This window comes from Poecilia latipinna, unplaced genomic scaffold (assembly GCF_001443285.1).
Source record: "Poecilia latipinna isolate Pla-1442-1.1 unplaced genomic scaffold, P_latipinna-1.0 Scaffold2333, whole genome shotgun sequence".
Lineage (NCBI taxonomy): Eukaryota > Metazoa > Chordata > Actinopteri > Cyprinodontiformes > Poeciliidae > Poecilia > Poecilia latipinna.
Genome location: NW_015114949.1, coordinates 30,620 through 45,000, shown reverse-complemented (window position 1 = coordinate 45,000; position 14,381 = coordinate 30,620). Strand labels below are relative to the sequence as shown.

Below are 14,381 nucleotides of genomic sequence, written 5' to 3'. Positions count from 1 at the left end.
ATCATCATTTAATTTTATTATTATGTAAATCTTTTATAGTTATATTAACTTTAACAAATGTACCCCCCATTTAACAATAGCCTAATTGACAATAAATATTAAGATGTTTGCAATAGTACAATTAAAACAGATTACACCTGGTCAGAAGACAATGTCAATGTAAGTTCATACACAGTTAACCCTGTAATAAAATGGCTTTGACAAAAGCTACAACTGGTAAAGTTTTGAGTTTAATTGGGTTACTTATGTCAGCTAGGAAAATCTTTTTTTTAAAACATATCCCAAATAAATTATATAAGAGCAGAAGTCCATCTGCACTCCAACATTGGAGGGACATGTTGGCTTTAATGAAGGAAAACTCTGCATCACCCTTTTGTCAAGGCCAATAACCTCTCAAAAACAGAAAACGCTCAGCAAAGTGGCACTGTCTCTGAGAGCTTTTCCCCTGGTATTGTCTGCTGAGATTGAATTCAGTCAGCTCTATTCTTCTGGCAGATTGACAATGTTTGTCCCATCAACTATATTAATTCAGTTCTGGCCGATAAAGGATCCTGTAGCTAACAATGAGTCAGCAGAGAATGGCCTCAGAGAGGAAAAAAAAAAGGCAAAGAAATGAACAGAGGAGGCTAACCTTGTAACAGATGCACGTTTGATCAGATGAAAGGTCTTGGAGGTAAGGTGGCGCATAAAAAGACATTTTTAATCACATCAGCTTGAATTACTGCTGAGGATCAGCCACACAGAGAAGGATTTAAGGCTTGTGTGTGCAGCTCATGGTGTTTGGATGCAGTTGACTGTGCCAAGTTGAAACACAATGGTCTGTGAGTGAGATTTAGTTGAGCACTTTCACCTCAGCAACAATTCAGAAAGATTTGTTCTGCACTCTGAAAGCCACACAAGAATTTAGGGTGTTTTATTTTTACTTCATTAGCTAATGTGAGAGCAACATTGCTAAACAATGCCCATTTTTTCCCGTTGGTAAAAAATAAACATGGATGAAGCCAAGTGAGCCTGCCATGAAAAAATTCATTTAGTCCATTTTTAGTCTGTTCTTTCAGCATAATTAAATTTCCTTAACTATCATTCTTGTTACAGAAGGTGTTTGAATGAGAAACACAGTGATTATGCATTTCACTTGCTTTTATATCTAGACCGCAGACAATACATACATCTATTTTACTTATTTATAAACACTGAGAAGTAATGGGTCCTCGCCTAAGATAAGGTGAAACTCTAAGGTAAAAATATAGTCATTGGTTCAGAAATCATTATATTTGAGCAATTATTGGTGCTGGTCATTTTCTCTCTTTGACATTCAAGTTTTGGTCTTCCAAATGTCTTTTTGTAAAACCTAGGCATATTTTTTAAGTGTCCAGCAGTCTAGCAAGGAGGAGCATGGAAAATGTCATGTTGGGACAGTATAGGGGCAGTGCTGTCAGACTGTCAATTTCCAAAATGACATAAAAAAAAATGGATAAAAGTGCACACAGGGTCACTACCGCGACAAGAGCAAAAACTTGTGGGGTCAAAATAAAATTGTCTCTTAAAACTGTGGGATTTAAGGCATTTCTTAATAATATACGGAGGTTTACTGAAACATAATAATTTTGTTTTACTACACTGAATAATCTCACAGTCAACTGGACCCAAAAATGGATCAGAAGTACCATTATTGGAAATCATATACAAGTGGCCTGAAATAAAAGTAGAATTTAGGTATTTTTGTTATATCAATCTGTATCATTCCTTAAAATACTTTACTAAGACAAATAAAGTTCAAATTGACAGGGTAGCACATTGACTCAGAGCCTTAAGGAATTGATAAACAAAATAGCTTCTGCAAAGGAAAGAAGCCCAAAGGACCGACTGAACATTAAAGTAATTTTTAAAAATATTTACAAGGCAGTATGAAATCATCAATCAGTTGTTGAGTTGATGTTTTATTTTAACAGTATGAATGCAAACCGTGATGAAACACATCCTGCAAATGTTTGTTCCCAGAGGGATTTAACATCACATGAATGAAGTTTAAAGAATAACAATGGTTGTGATTTTCAATCTAAACACAATCAAGAGAGAACATTTCATTTGACGCATATTTAATAAAATGCAAGCCTTTCTATATTCTTGAAGTAACACAGACTTCATCCATTTACATTACGTTCCTATTAAGTCATTTTGCATTATATAAAGAATTGTCTTTAAATTCAACACCACACAGTTTGAAAGAGCTCCTATTAAATTTTCTTCACTCACTAAAGTGTGGTAAATGGTTTCCCAAAGAGTTTTCAGCACAGATTATAGCTTGCACGATCCAACATGGGTAAATAGTGCATTTGTTGGGGACAAATGTTTACGCAGCCAAACACAGCTGTGCCTCTCGGCATTTTCAATGAGACAAAATGATGAATAATCCTTGATTGCTGTTAGAATGGAACATTCATGGGATTTGTTAATTCCTGTCACCTCCATTTGCCAGTCATGGGGTGTTAGTTATGTCACCTCTCCATTTCCTGCCACTGCATCACCTCATCTGAGGAGAGGTCAGGAGCAGATTGGTGCTTCGGAGAAATGCTAGCCTACAGCTGATGAAAGGACAGTGAGGACATATAAATTTAGAGTCGGGAGGAGACACGTTGAATTTCAAAACATTTTCCCTGATACTTTTCATCATTAGTCAGTGTAAATTTGGGAATACAAATGGTGGTTTTATTTGTTAAAGTAGTTAAAATAAAAAAAAAATAAAAAAAACAGGTTATCGGTGCAGCTACAATGTGCAAATAAAATTATGAAGCAAAGATTACAAGTTTCCTTTTTTTAATTAGGAATGTAAGACACTAATGGAAAAACCTTTGGAGGCTGCCAGGTGCATGTAGGCAAATGCTCTATACAGTTAACACGCATACTCACGCTCAGACAAAGCTTGCTATTGTGCCAGAATCCTTCACATCGGAGCAAAAATATGCACCAATTTTAAAGAGCTTATCTTTCTGGCTCTGCATCCAATGGCAAGCTCAGTCTATCTCTGTACTGAGGTTAATTAAGTGTGGATATAATCAAGGTCTGATCATATATTGATCCTCACTGCAGAACCATGGGGTGTTAAACAATGCTATCCCCAGGGCTTTGTTGCAGCCCATTCATCGTGCCTGCAAGCGGAGCCTGTGACTGCTGTTAAGAGGTGATTTGGTTTGGTGTGGGACAGCCTGTCTTATCTCCACTGCCAGGCAGCAGCGATTCAGCTGAGCTATCCCACCCGACCCACCATTCCCTTACCCACTTGTTTCTTTTTTTTTTTTTTTTTCGTTAATGGAGTGGTCAGATAAGACAGCAACTTTATCTCATAACAAGCCCTCAGATTCCCACCACGTAAAACGAACAAATATTCCAACACTCGGATTGTTTACGAGATGATGAGATGATGTTAACGGGGGCAATTAAATAGGAGAAACCTACGCAAATCTCTAAATTGTTGTTTTTTTCTGTGCTGGGGTAACATAAGATCTATTGGATGGATGCTGGCTAATCTGGAGCCTTTTGTTGGTGCTAAATTAAAAGCTAATATTCAAGGTTTTTTTTAAAAAACCTGGAATGCATTTTTTCCACTTTTAGTTAAAAATACCAAGGCAGTGTGCTCACACCTGAACATGACAATTCTAAGCTACACGGATATTTAAAACCAACTATTAGGATTATGAAAGATTTGCTCTCATTGTGGCTCCCAGAAAATTTTCATAAGGGTGGCAAAGCTAAGCTATGGTAAAGATTTTAGGAAGACACAGCTTAAAAAAAAAAAAAAAAAAAAGATAAGTCATCCCCCTATTTTACACCCTTCCATTGTCTGACTGCGATAGCTGCTGAACACTTCTTAAGCATGCTGTGTGATGACTCCTATGACAAAAGGGAAAGGCTGACTTTTTAGACCAAGGAAGAAAATGAGCAGAGATAGGCGAGAGTTTTGATGAATAAATCTCACACCCCTTATGTCGGAGCAGACACCAGACCACACTGTTGAAAAACAGTGGGTGGGATCGACATGGGGGGTGGCCAGACAAAGGTAAAAAGGGCAGAAAAAAGAAGAACGAAGTGCGAGCTAAGGAGAGGAAGAGACAGAGAGCACTGTAAGTGCACCGAGCTCTGATAACAGTAAAAGAATGAGGCCAGGGACTTCTCCATTATCTTTGTGTGCAGTGCGTGTTCATTGGATGCTTCGATAGGATACTGCATTGTACCCTCTGGGTTTGGCAGCACAATTGTGATGGTATTACTTCCACGGCCAAGGCTCAGGAGAAGCAACTGATTTTTTTTTTTTTTTTCTTTGCTGCACAACCCTATTATGTACAGAAAAAAAGATCGACCTAAGCTACAACAAACAGGAGACTACTTATGTGTCTGAATGCACAGCCAGCATTTCAGATTCTCATAATTGTCCTAAAGACTTAATGGCCTTTAAGCATTCAGTATGAGACTTTTTAATGAGGTTATGAGGGCAGTATAGTTGTGGGTCTGTTGAAGCAATTATTTCCTTGCTTTTAGAGTGATATTACATCAGCCCTAAGTTCAAACTCCTCGTCTCTCCTTCTCACTTTCTAGCCATTGTTTTTATCGTTCTTGTCCACTTTTATTATAATCACTGTTGATCCGTGAGTGGCCTAAGAAGGACGAAGGGTTGCTATTATGAGTATGGCAGAGGAATGCATGGATGCTAATCAAACAACAGGCGAGCTGAGAGAATAATGACTTTGTTTGCTGGGGAAGGGGGGATGACCACGCTGTAATTGTGATTAGATGTAATTAGTTTGCTACAGGCCTAATAAGGTAGCTGAACTTGGCATTGTCACTGAAGTGTGATTGGTGGGGGTGAGGTTGATCATTTTGTCCATCACTTGCCATGAGAGGATTTATGCACATAGTGTCCACCCTTCAGAATGCTGTGAAGAGAATTTAAATTAGTCAAATGTTGGGCAGACAAGCTGTGACAGGTTTGAAAGCAAGTTTGATGGCCGCTGTATTTTTTTTTTTTTTTTTCAACATTTACCTGCTTTTACCTTTAAATCAGTAGAATTACAGCTGCAATTGACAGCCGGGAGACAGAAGTGATGTTCTGTGAAGTTATTAGTAATAGTTACTTTATCTGGATTAGACTGGTGCCATATCGGATGCAATTTATAGAAAAATGAAGAAATCCTCAAGTGTGGGGAGGCTAATAGTAGACTTCAATTATAGTTTGCTTATAACATGTTTATAATGATGGACTACAACACTATGTTAGTAAATATTAAATTCTACCCTGGATATTACAAATATGTTTCTAAATTTTATGTGGACAGACTCTTTCAAATATCAGTCAACAATGTCATAATATTTACCCAATCTTGGTTGGTGGCAACCAGGTGAAGATTAATGGTATCAAAATTTAAAAGAATAAGATTCTTAGCATGCATAAAGCAGTGCTCAGCTAAGAGTTTGAAACATATTTCGAAAACAATTGTAGCTCAGTTGTTTGGAAACGTTTATCTTTTCAATTGACTAGAATAATTCACTGAGCGGGATAGAATAGTTCCAGTGTTGTGGTTTGAAGCACAGACAAAAAAAATACAAAAACCTTTTGCATGGATGAGAGATATTATCATAGGAAATAATTTGACTTTTACAAAAACAAAAAAAAATCCATTGCCTTGTTCTGCCCTCAACTCAACAGTCCAATTCAAATTCAGCAGAAGCAGAGCCAACCCTTTCACTTTGCAACAGGCTGTCATTTGTGGGGCATCATCAAAAATAGTCTGTTTAAAAATTCAGAGTTTGATAACGTTCACTTGATTAAATCAGCTGAAATCAGGAGTTCTGTCTGTCAGCGTTTCACTGCTGCTCCACGGATTTGTTAACTTTTCAACAAACTTTTACTACTGTTTTAAACAATTAAATAAACTATAGGAAGCTAAATTAAACTTAAATTATTTTGACTTTAATATCAATGTAATCTGTTTTCTGTACTCTCTTAAATCTGTTACGGTTTTAAAATAATGCAGTTGCACTCTTGACAGGTCGCAAGCACATTTTAGGGTTTAGACGCATGCATGCACTGGCATTCACTTCCAGTTGAGAGTCATTATTAACCTAACATGCTTGTTTTTGGACCTGCGTGAGGAAGGTGGTTTACCCAGAGGGAATCTATGCATAGGGAGAATGTGCAATCTCCTCTCAAAATGATCCCAGTCAAGATTTAAACTGGCAACCTTCTAGCTGTGAGGCAACAGCGCTAACCACAGGAGCCACCTTACAGCACGCATGTTTAAAAGCAGAGATGGGAGCACGGCCGTGTTTAAATCTGCTTCACATCTTGTCACGACCATGTCAAAAGCTTTCCGTTTCGCTTTTCCACCTCAGGCAATCTGTGAGGTTTGGGTTGCAGTCATACGACCATCTATCATTTAGATGAATGCACAATTCTCCGCAGAAAGGTCACACTAAAGGTTATGAAGACAAGAAAGAGACGGGTTCTTTTGTCTGTGTTTTGTGGCATACACATGTTATGGTTTCTCACAGCTTAACAAATGTGATTGTGCAACTTTTGCTTTTCTGGAACAATAGCTTGTACCTACAGCGGAACTCAGATTTGGATTTGCATCTGTCACTTTGACATGTCTTTGGCACTCTGTAGCTTTTGTCAAAGCCTTACAGCAGGTAAAGAAGTTAAGAGTTTCAACAACACAAACAATAGCATTGAAATTTGAATAACTGGCATTTTAAGACTTTACAGAAACACACCAGTGTTGCTGAATTTTAGTGGTTCGCCAGTAGACTGCTGCATATTTTTCACCTTAAAAATAGTGGCACAAAGTTGCCTTTCCTGAAAAACATGGCAAATTTCTTAAAGGTTGAGTTGTCGACTGTTGGGAACAGCATTTCTACTACTTTAAGCCTACTTTTCTTTTTCCAGTTACTTCCCAGCCATTACACAGGGCTGCAATTACTGCATTCATCTTCTGCTGTCATGTAAAGTGTGTTTATAAAAAGCGCTACACAAATGAAATTATTAGCAGCACTAATGACTAAGAAAATTAACATGGCTTGGTTTTTGCGCGGGTAATTGTGGTTTTGCTGTCAAAATGATGAATGTAAAAGTGCATTTCTATGCTTAAACTAGCTGTTAAAGGTAGCCAATCATCAACATGGTGTTTAATTCTCCGTAAGCACTACATCTACTTTGACTGTTATTATAGGCTTGTCCAACACAATGCCATTCATCAATTAATAAATCAATCAACAATATTGATGAAGAAATAAATATATTAAACGGCACACGGTTACAATAAAAGTGGCAATTTGTCAGGGAATAGTCTATTGATCTAAGCCCCTTAGAGAGTAGACTGGAGGTGGATTGAAAGAGCATCACACAGACATACAGATAGTGTGGCTGACTGTCCTTTGAGACCATCTATTACTTAAGGCTTTTAAATAGGAAAGTGCAACTTCAGCTTTGACTCATTTTGTAAAGTTATTTAACAGCCTTATCTTGGCCATTATCTAGTATTAAAACTCAGCAACACTGGTGGGATTCCTAACAGCTGCTGGAAACAGAAACATAAATCGCAATTAAAGCCCATGCCAGGTTAACATAAAGACATCCTCACAGATAAGACTTTAATAGCTGGCTTGATAACATCTAGGTCATTTTGTCTCCTATAGGCAGCAGCAGATGCAATTGTAGGCAAAGCGTTGGGACTCACCTGTGGGGTAGCGCTCAATGACTGGCAGGTCATCCACCTGCAGAGTGGCATTACCCCCACTCCTTGTAAACTTCACTATATGGTACTTTCCATCATTTACAAACTTTGATGTCTCCTCGATGTTTATGTCATCTGTTCCCACATTAAATACTACAGCAATGTTTCCTTTTTCCTGGAAGGAGAAGAGCACAGACAACAAGGCCTTTTAAGCAATGATGTATGTGTCACCGTGCACAAAGATGTTACGAACTATCAAAGCGGAGTTTTGTAAAAAAAACAGCTTGTAATTTGTGAAACATTGTTATAAATTATTACATACAGAAACAGTTGGGGATGTTGAGCTTCCCATAACATATAATTGTAAATTTTTTTGTCTCAGGAGATGCAAGTATAGTTACACTGTGAAAGGTTGAAAGTGAACTGATGTTGGAGCAACATAATGCTTTTATGCCAAAACACATTGCATCTATGAGTGATTCATTTGTTTCCTGTCTGACAAGAACTGCATTGCTTTTAGAGCTTTTAGAGCATTTTATAATTTAGATGGGTTTGTGGAAAGTTTTATTTTGTTTACTGCTAACTGTGATCCCATTGTTTCAAAAAGTCTCCACTTGAAGTGTCATATATAGCACCTTGTTCTCTGTGTGAATAGCATTTATCACAATTTGTTTTTCCATTGCATGATGTTATCCAAGTGTGTGTGTGTGTGTGTGTGTGTGTGTGTGTGTGTGTGTATGTCACACTGAGTTTTCTGTTAAAGGTACAAAAAAAATGCATTTTTTTGAAGGAGTATTATACACCAGTACCATATTTATTCCCACCTAAAATAACTAAAATTACAAATAGATGTACCACATCAGATGAACATTACTAGAACATCATTGTTCATAGCTTTGAAGATTTGTTTTTAACACTAGGTTTCACGTTTCCATGTCTTGACTGTTGATGTAAGACTGAATACTGTGGAAATTTTAAATCGCTGTCTGAGGCATTCAGAAAGAAGTCTGTGGCTTATGAGTCTGGGAAGGGGTTTGATCTCAAAAGAATTTGAAATCATTCATTGCAAAGTACTGAAATGGAGGGAATTCAAAACAACTGCCAACATGCCCAGGCTTGGCCTTCTAAAGCAATCGGAAATTGAAAGTGATCCCTGATAAACATAAGTCTGAAAAAAACTAAAAAAACAAGCTCACCAGCAAGGAATCCACCATCTACCGTATATCAGACAGCGCTTGACAAACATGTGAGATCCATCTACTCGTTTTCTACACCCGCTTGTTCTTGTAGGGCCACAGAGGGGCTCCAGCGGTCATTGGACGAGAGATTGCCACAGACCATACCAACATTCTTAAAACTAGGGCGATTTAGAGAGAAAAACTTAAGAATAGAATCCTGCAACATGACAAGGACCCAAGTCAGTAAAACTATCAAGAATTAGCTGCAAATTAAACACTGGAAAGTCATAGGGAGACTCAAATTGCAGGTTTGGATGTTGCCGAGATGCTGTGAAATTCGTCATAAATTAAATTTATGCCCAACTGCGTACGTCTGTGAGAAGGGGAGCTAATTTTCCACAGATCAATGCCAGAGGCTGGAAAAGCATCTCACTGAAGTGATTTGAGCCTAAGAATGTAAGAAAAACTTTTGGTGGTAAGGTGACCTGACTGATTCCTCACCAAAAAAGATGTCTGTTGATATCTTTTGTTTCATATGTAAAACAAGGTTGTTTTTTTATTTTATTTTTTTTTTATCTGGTGCAATTAAATCACTTAGCATTTCAGAGATAAGAAGATTAGACATTGTTCTGAGAACATTTATTAACAATGAACTGAATATTTAATGGGGCGTCCCAGATTTTACACAATGAGATTCATTACCTTATGTATTATGCTGTCTATGAATATATATAATTAAATAACAAAATTAAGTGAATTATTCAGCTAATATTAACTTTACCTGCTAAGCCCCTTTGTGTACAGTTGCCATCTGGCACGCTTTATTCGCTACAAACATGAATAATCCTCTTAACTCTGTCTTCATAAGGCACAATTCAATCTGTAAAGTTTTTTTTAGGCCCTTTCAGGCACCTTCATTACACAAGCTGCATGAACTCCAACTATGAAGAAATAACACAAAAATACCTCCGAGGTTCAGAACTCATCTTATCCACAGTCTCCTTCACATAATGAGTATTAGCTTTAATAAGCTCCTTTTACAGTACATGATCGAAGTCCCTCAATCCTCCTGTTTAATCCATCGAAGACGAGTGCGTATGTCGGTGCAGCCGAACGCTCTCTCTGCTTATGAGCTGCAGTGAAAGCAGCATCTGGTCGGAGGCTCAGCCCAGTATAGCGGCGCAGCACTTTGCATGTCATTATCCAGTCAGCACAACCAATATGCTGCCGCCTCGCCATCTCTCTTTTCCAACTCTCCCATGTGCACAGGCCGACTCCCTTTCTGAGTCCGCCACTAAACAAACATGAGTATGCACGCTCCGAGACCCCGGCCCCTCGAAGTGCACGGAAGAGTCGAGTATGTCAGAACTGCCAGCAGCCACAGCGCAATTAAAGCCATTTGTAATGTGTCACACCACGTTACCAAAACTAGGACAATACTATGGTGTGTAATGTAATTTCAACAGATTATATAATCTGATCCAGTAAAGCTACAGTGCTAACATAATTTACTCACTGCTTGCAGGCCCTAACATCGACCTGCTAAAACGGAGAAGCAAATAGATACAACAGCTATAGCCAGCTTCTCAGACCTGACCAAGGGCTAATCTGAAGACACCTGTGCTGTGTGTAAAATCTTGTTAAACTATGCCATTCAAAGAGATGTACTCCTCCACCATAAAACATTGATAAATGAGCTTCTCAGTAGGAGGAAGCACAGGAATAGAGCATAAGGTATAATCAGACTTTACAGTTAGGCTGATTTTCACACAGTTTCCTGAATTTTAAAGTCTTGGATAATGGCATAAAAAAAACATGAAACAAGCCTTTGCGATTTTAAAATGGGACTTTCTTTCAAGGACTAGCACATACTGAACGCATTAATTCTCAACTTTTTTTTATGACTATCGCTCTTAGAAAAAGAGACAGGGTAAAAAAAAAAAAAAAGTTTCAGACAAGGCCCTAACCCAATTAAAATCTGCTTTTAATAGCCTCCTTCAATTGACTTTTAATGTTCCCTGCGGTCTTGTTAATAAATTTACTGCATTTAGTCACAAACTGCCAACTTGAATTTTCAAAGCATAAAGAGCGCCTCGGCGCTGGTGCAGAAAGAGATGAGGAGGTAGATGAAAGACAGTAGAATGACATGTAGCGATCAGATTGAGGAAATTAAAATCCAAGAGACAAAAGTATTTTTTGGGGAAAATCACATTTAAAAAAATATATATTTCACAGGGATTTTGTTTGTAGCTCAACACAAAGAAATTGTTTTCAGTTCTTTTCACAAATAAAAACATAGCATTTGTATTCACCTCCTGAGTCAATCTTTTCTGTAACAACTTCAACTCTTTTGATATTTTGGAACTCCTTTCTTGGATTTGTACACCAAGATAATGGAAATGGTGCCTTATCTTCCCCGCAAAGCTGTGTCTTTGCATAGGATTATCTGTGAACATCCATTTTCAAGTCTTGCCACCGATTCTCAAATTAATTAAGATCTCACCTTTGACTGGCTTGGTCTAAGGCTTTAATGTAAATCATACTATTTTAAAAGTCCAACTGTAAGCACTGAATTTAATTTAATCATGTCCAAGTAAAAGAGGCTGAATACAAATACTCAAATTCTTGGGATGCAACAAATGGAGTAAACGAAACTCCATTTGTTGTTGCTTCTGTTTTCTGAGTTGTAAATCTGTACAAAAATATTTTATAAATATTTTTATTTTATACTATAAACCTGATACATTTCGACGTATGCTGAAAAGAGATTCGACTTAGACAACTAGTTCACTGTTAATTTTAGAACTAAGACGAGCCTAATCCTGGAGCACCAATGGGGTGTTGGCTTATGTCAGGGAGTGATTGATAGATGCTAACATAAGCCCAGCCATTACACCCTGCTCAATTTTAGGGCTGCTCACTTGGTAAGTGCTGGTCCCCACAGAGCCGCCCTCCCAGGAACATACTGCACAGAGCACACACACCGCACCCGAACAGCTCAGCCCTGCCTGACACTAGGCACACTGCTTTGATTAATTGCTCATCAAGCTGCAATGGAGTTTAATTAACTGATGAAGTTGATCCACTATTCTCCTCTAATCTGCTCTTTTTTGTGCTTCCCATCCTTGCAGCTGGAGGGTGGAGTAGCTGCAGCAGCACTCAGAGTGTCAGTTTGTCATTAAAACTCCCCATCTGCACTCATTATACCAACACAGAAACTTGTTATACCAGCTATAAAATTACACAACATCCTCAGCACCAAGTGGGGTTTTTTTCTCTCTGTAGTCATTAGGTTTGTTGAGTGGCATCCTTTTTTTTTCTTCCAATCATGTCTGTAAACTATGTTTGAACAGATGTGTTAAACAGTCAAAATGACAGGAAAAAAAAAAAAAGTTTCTCACACTGGTGTTTTGGTTAAAATTATATGGTGTGCTTTTTAAGATATGCCTGAAGCTCAAACAAACCAACCGCAGCAAGTCAGCAGGATGCGCTGGTGTTCAAAAGACTTGTTGGGGTTGGGCTTATTGTCCCTGCAAAAAAGTAAAAAAAAAAAAAAAAAAAAAAAAAACAAGAATTCAGGAGATGTCTTACAGAATAAGTTGAGCCGCCTCTCCGATTTCTGCAAAAATGAACACCTCAGCTTAGTCCATCCTAATGTTTTGCTTGTTCATGAGCAATTCGCATTGACAACCACTGTGCTCCTGTCACATTCTGTATCTCATCAGTCTGACGCCACAGGACAAAAACACGTCTCTCTCCAGCGAGGATGTCTGTGGGGGGGGGGGGTCTGCTGGCAGGTGAGAGACCACCTCTGTCATCCCCTCAATATGAAATGTGTTTGTCTCTACAGGATGTGTGCATGTTGAGGGGATGTTATACTCTGGTGAAGCTAAATGTCTTAACGCAGCTAACACTGGAACATTGTGCTCCTGCACCTTATCTTTTAATTACTTCTGACAGTCTTTGGCTTCATTTTAAAGCAAACCTTTAAGAAGTAAAAGAGATTCATTTTTTTTTTTTATTTTCTGCCTGAACAGCATGTGGCCCTCATGGTGATCATTATAAACAAATTTATTTCAACGACAATAACAAGTATAATTGGTGAAGAAACTATTATGAATAAATCTAATTTTACAAGCCCCCCACTGCTTGATGGTATCCTATTATTTATAACATTTGTTTAAATTTGCTAAACAAATGTGAGAAAATCTTTTATGATTTACAAAACGGTGCTAATTCAATTTAAAAGTTAAAATGTACATGTCAATCAGCCGCACGCCGAGGCCTTATCATTCTCAAATGCAGGAGAGGATGGTAACCAGCCTAACTTTGCTAAAGGATAATTTCTTTATTAAACAAGGTGCTAAATAATTGACTCAATTTACACTCCGATGTAATTATAATCCCTTGTTACTCAAATGATTAAAGTGATAAAATAGTTATATACTGTATAAAATGCTTGACTGCATCATTTTCTTAAGCATTTCTTATTTTATTTTATGCTGTTATTCTAATCAAGCTCTCAACATGCCTGCTAAAAAAACAAAACAAATTATACATGCAAAAACAAGGTGCTAAATAACTTTTACAATTTACACTCAGACGTAATTATCAATTTATTGTTACTCTAATGAGCATAATTCAAGTGATAAAATAATATAATTAATGCTTGGCTGCATCCTCCCATTACCTACTTATTTGTTTACCTACTTATTATGAGAAGGTCTGCATAATTCCAGTTATTACAAGAATCATCCAACCTTTCAGTAATTATCATTTTGTGTATCTCTATAAATTTTAAAGAGATAATTTATTATATATCTTTATCATTATATTGATGCATCTAAGCTTCTTCTGTTGTAATACCTTATAGCTTATTCTAAAGCCAAGGGAGTATATCAAGTGGTTTTATAAGAGTAAGGCTTACCAAAGACAAAATTTATAAATTATTAGGCAACAGAAGTTGGAAAGATTTGCCAGATTAACAAGAGGTAAAGGGCTACTTTAGCACTATAAGGGAAATGACATGAACATCTTAGTAGATCTCATAAATTTGAATATGAAAGAATGTGAAAGATATTTGTTGATATTACTGTCATGAATATGAATTCATATATTATCAAGAATCACCACACATTGAGTGATTCCATGCCTTCACTTCTTGTATTTTTGACAATTACGGCTCATAGATAATGAATGCCCAAAATTCAGTCTGAGAAAATGAGAATACTGTGGAAAAGGTCTTTACTGGAAACTCAAACCAACACCCTAATCAGCTAATTGACTCAAAACACCTCCAAAGGTTTCCTGAGCCTTTAGACAGTCTCTCACTCTGGGTAAGTAGGCTACACAATCATGGCTAAGACTGCTGACTTGACAAATGTCCGAAAACATCGACACCCTACACAAGGACGGGAAACCACAAAATGTTTTTGCTGAAGAAGCTGAGAGTGGAAATGCACAAAATCCACATTGC

At 37.5% G+C, this 14,381-nt stretch overlaps 1 protein-coding gene across 1 annotated transcript in view; it reads right to left on the bottom strand.

Annotated features, from left to right (window-relative positions):
* Positions 1–14,381, bottom strand: part of LOC106937387 (neurexin-1a-beta-like) — a 59,720-nt gene that overhangs the window by 44,269 nt on the left and 1,070 nt on the right. The window contains exon 2 of the mRNA XM_015018848.1: positions 7,731–7,932. Within this exon, the coding sequence (XP_014874334.1) occupies positions 7,731–7,932 (202 nt within the window). The remainder of the gene's footprint in view (positions 1–7,730; positions 7,933–14,381) is intronic.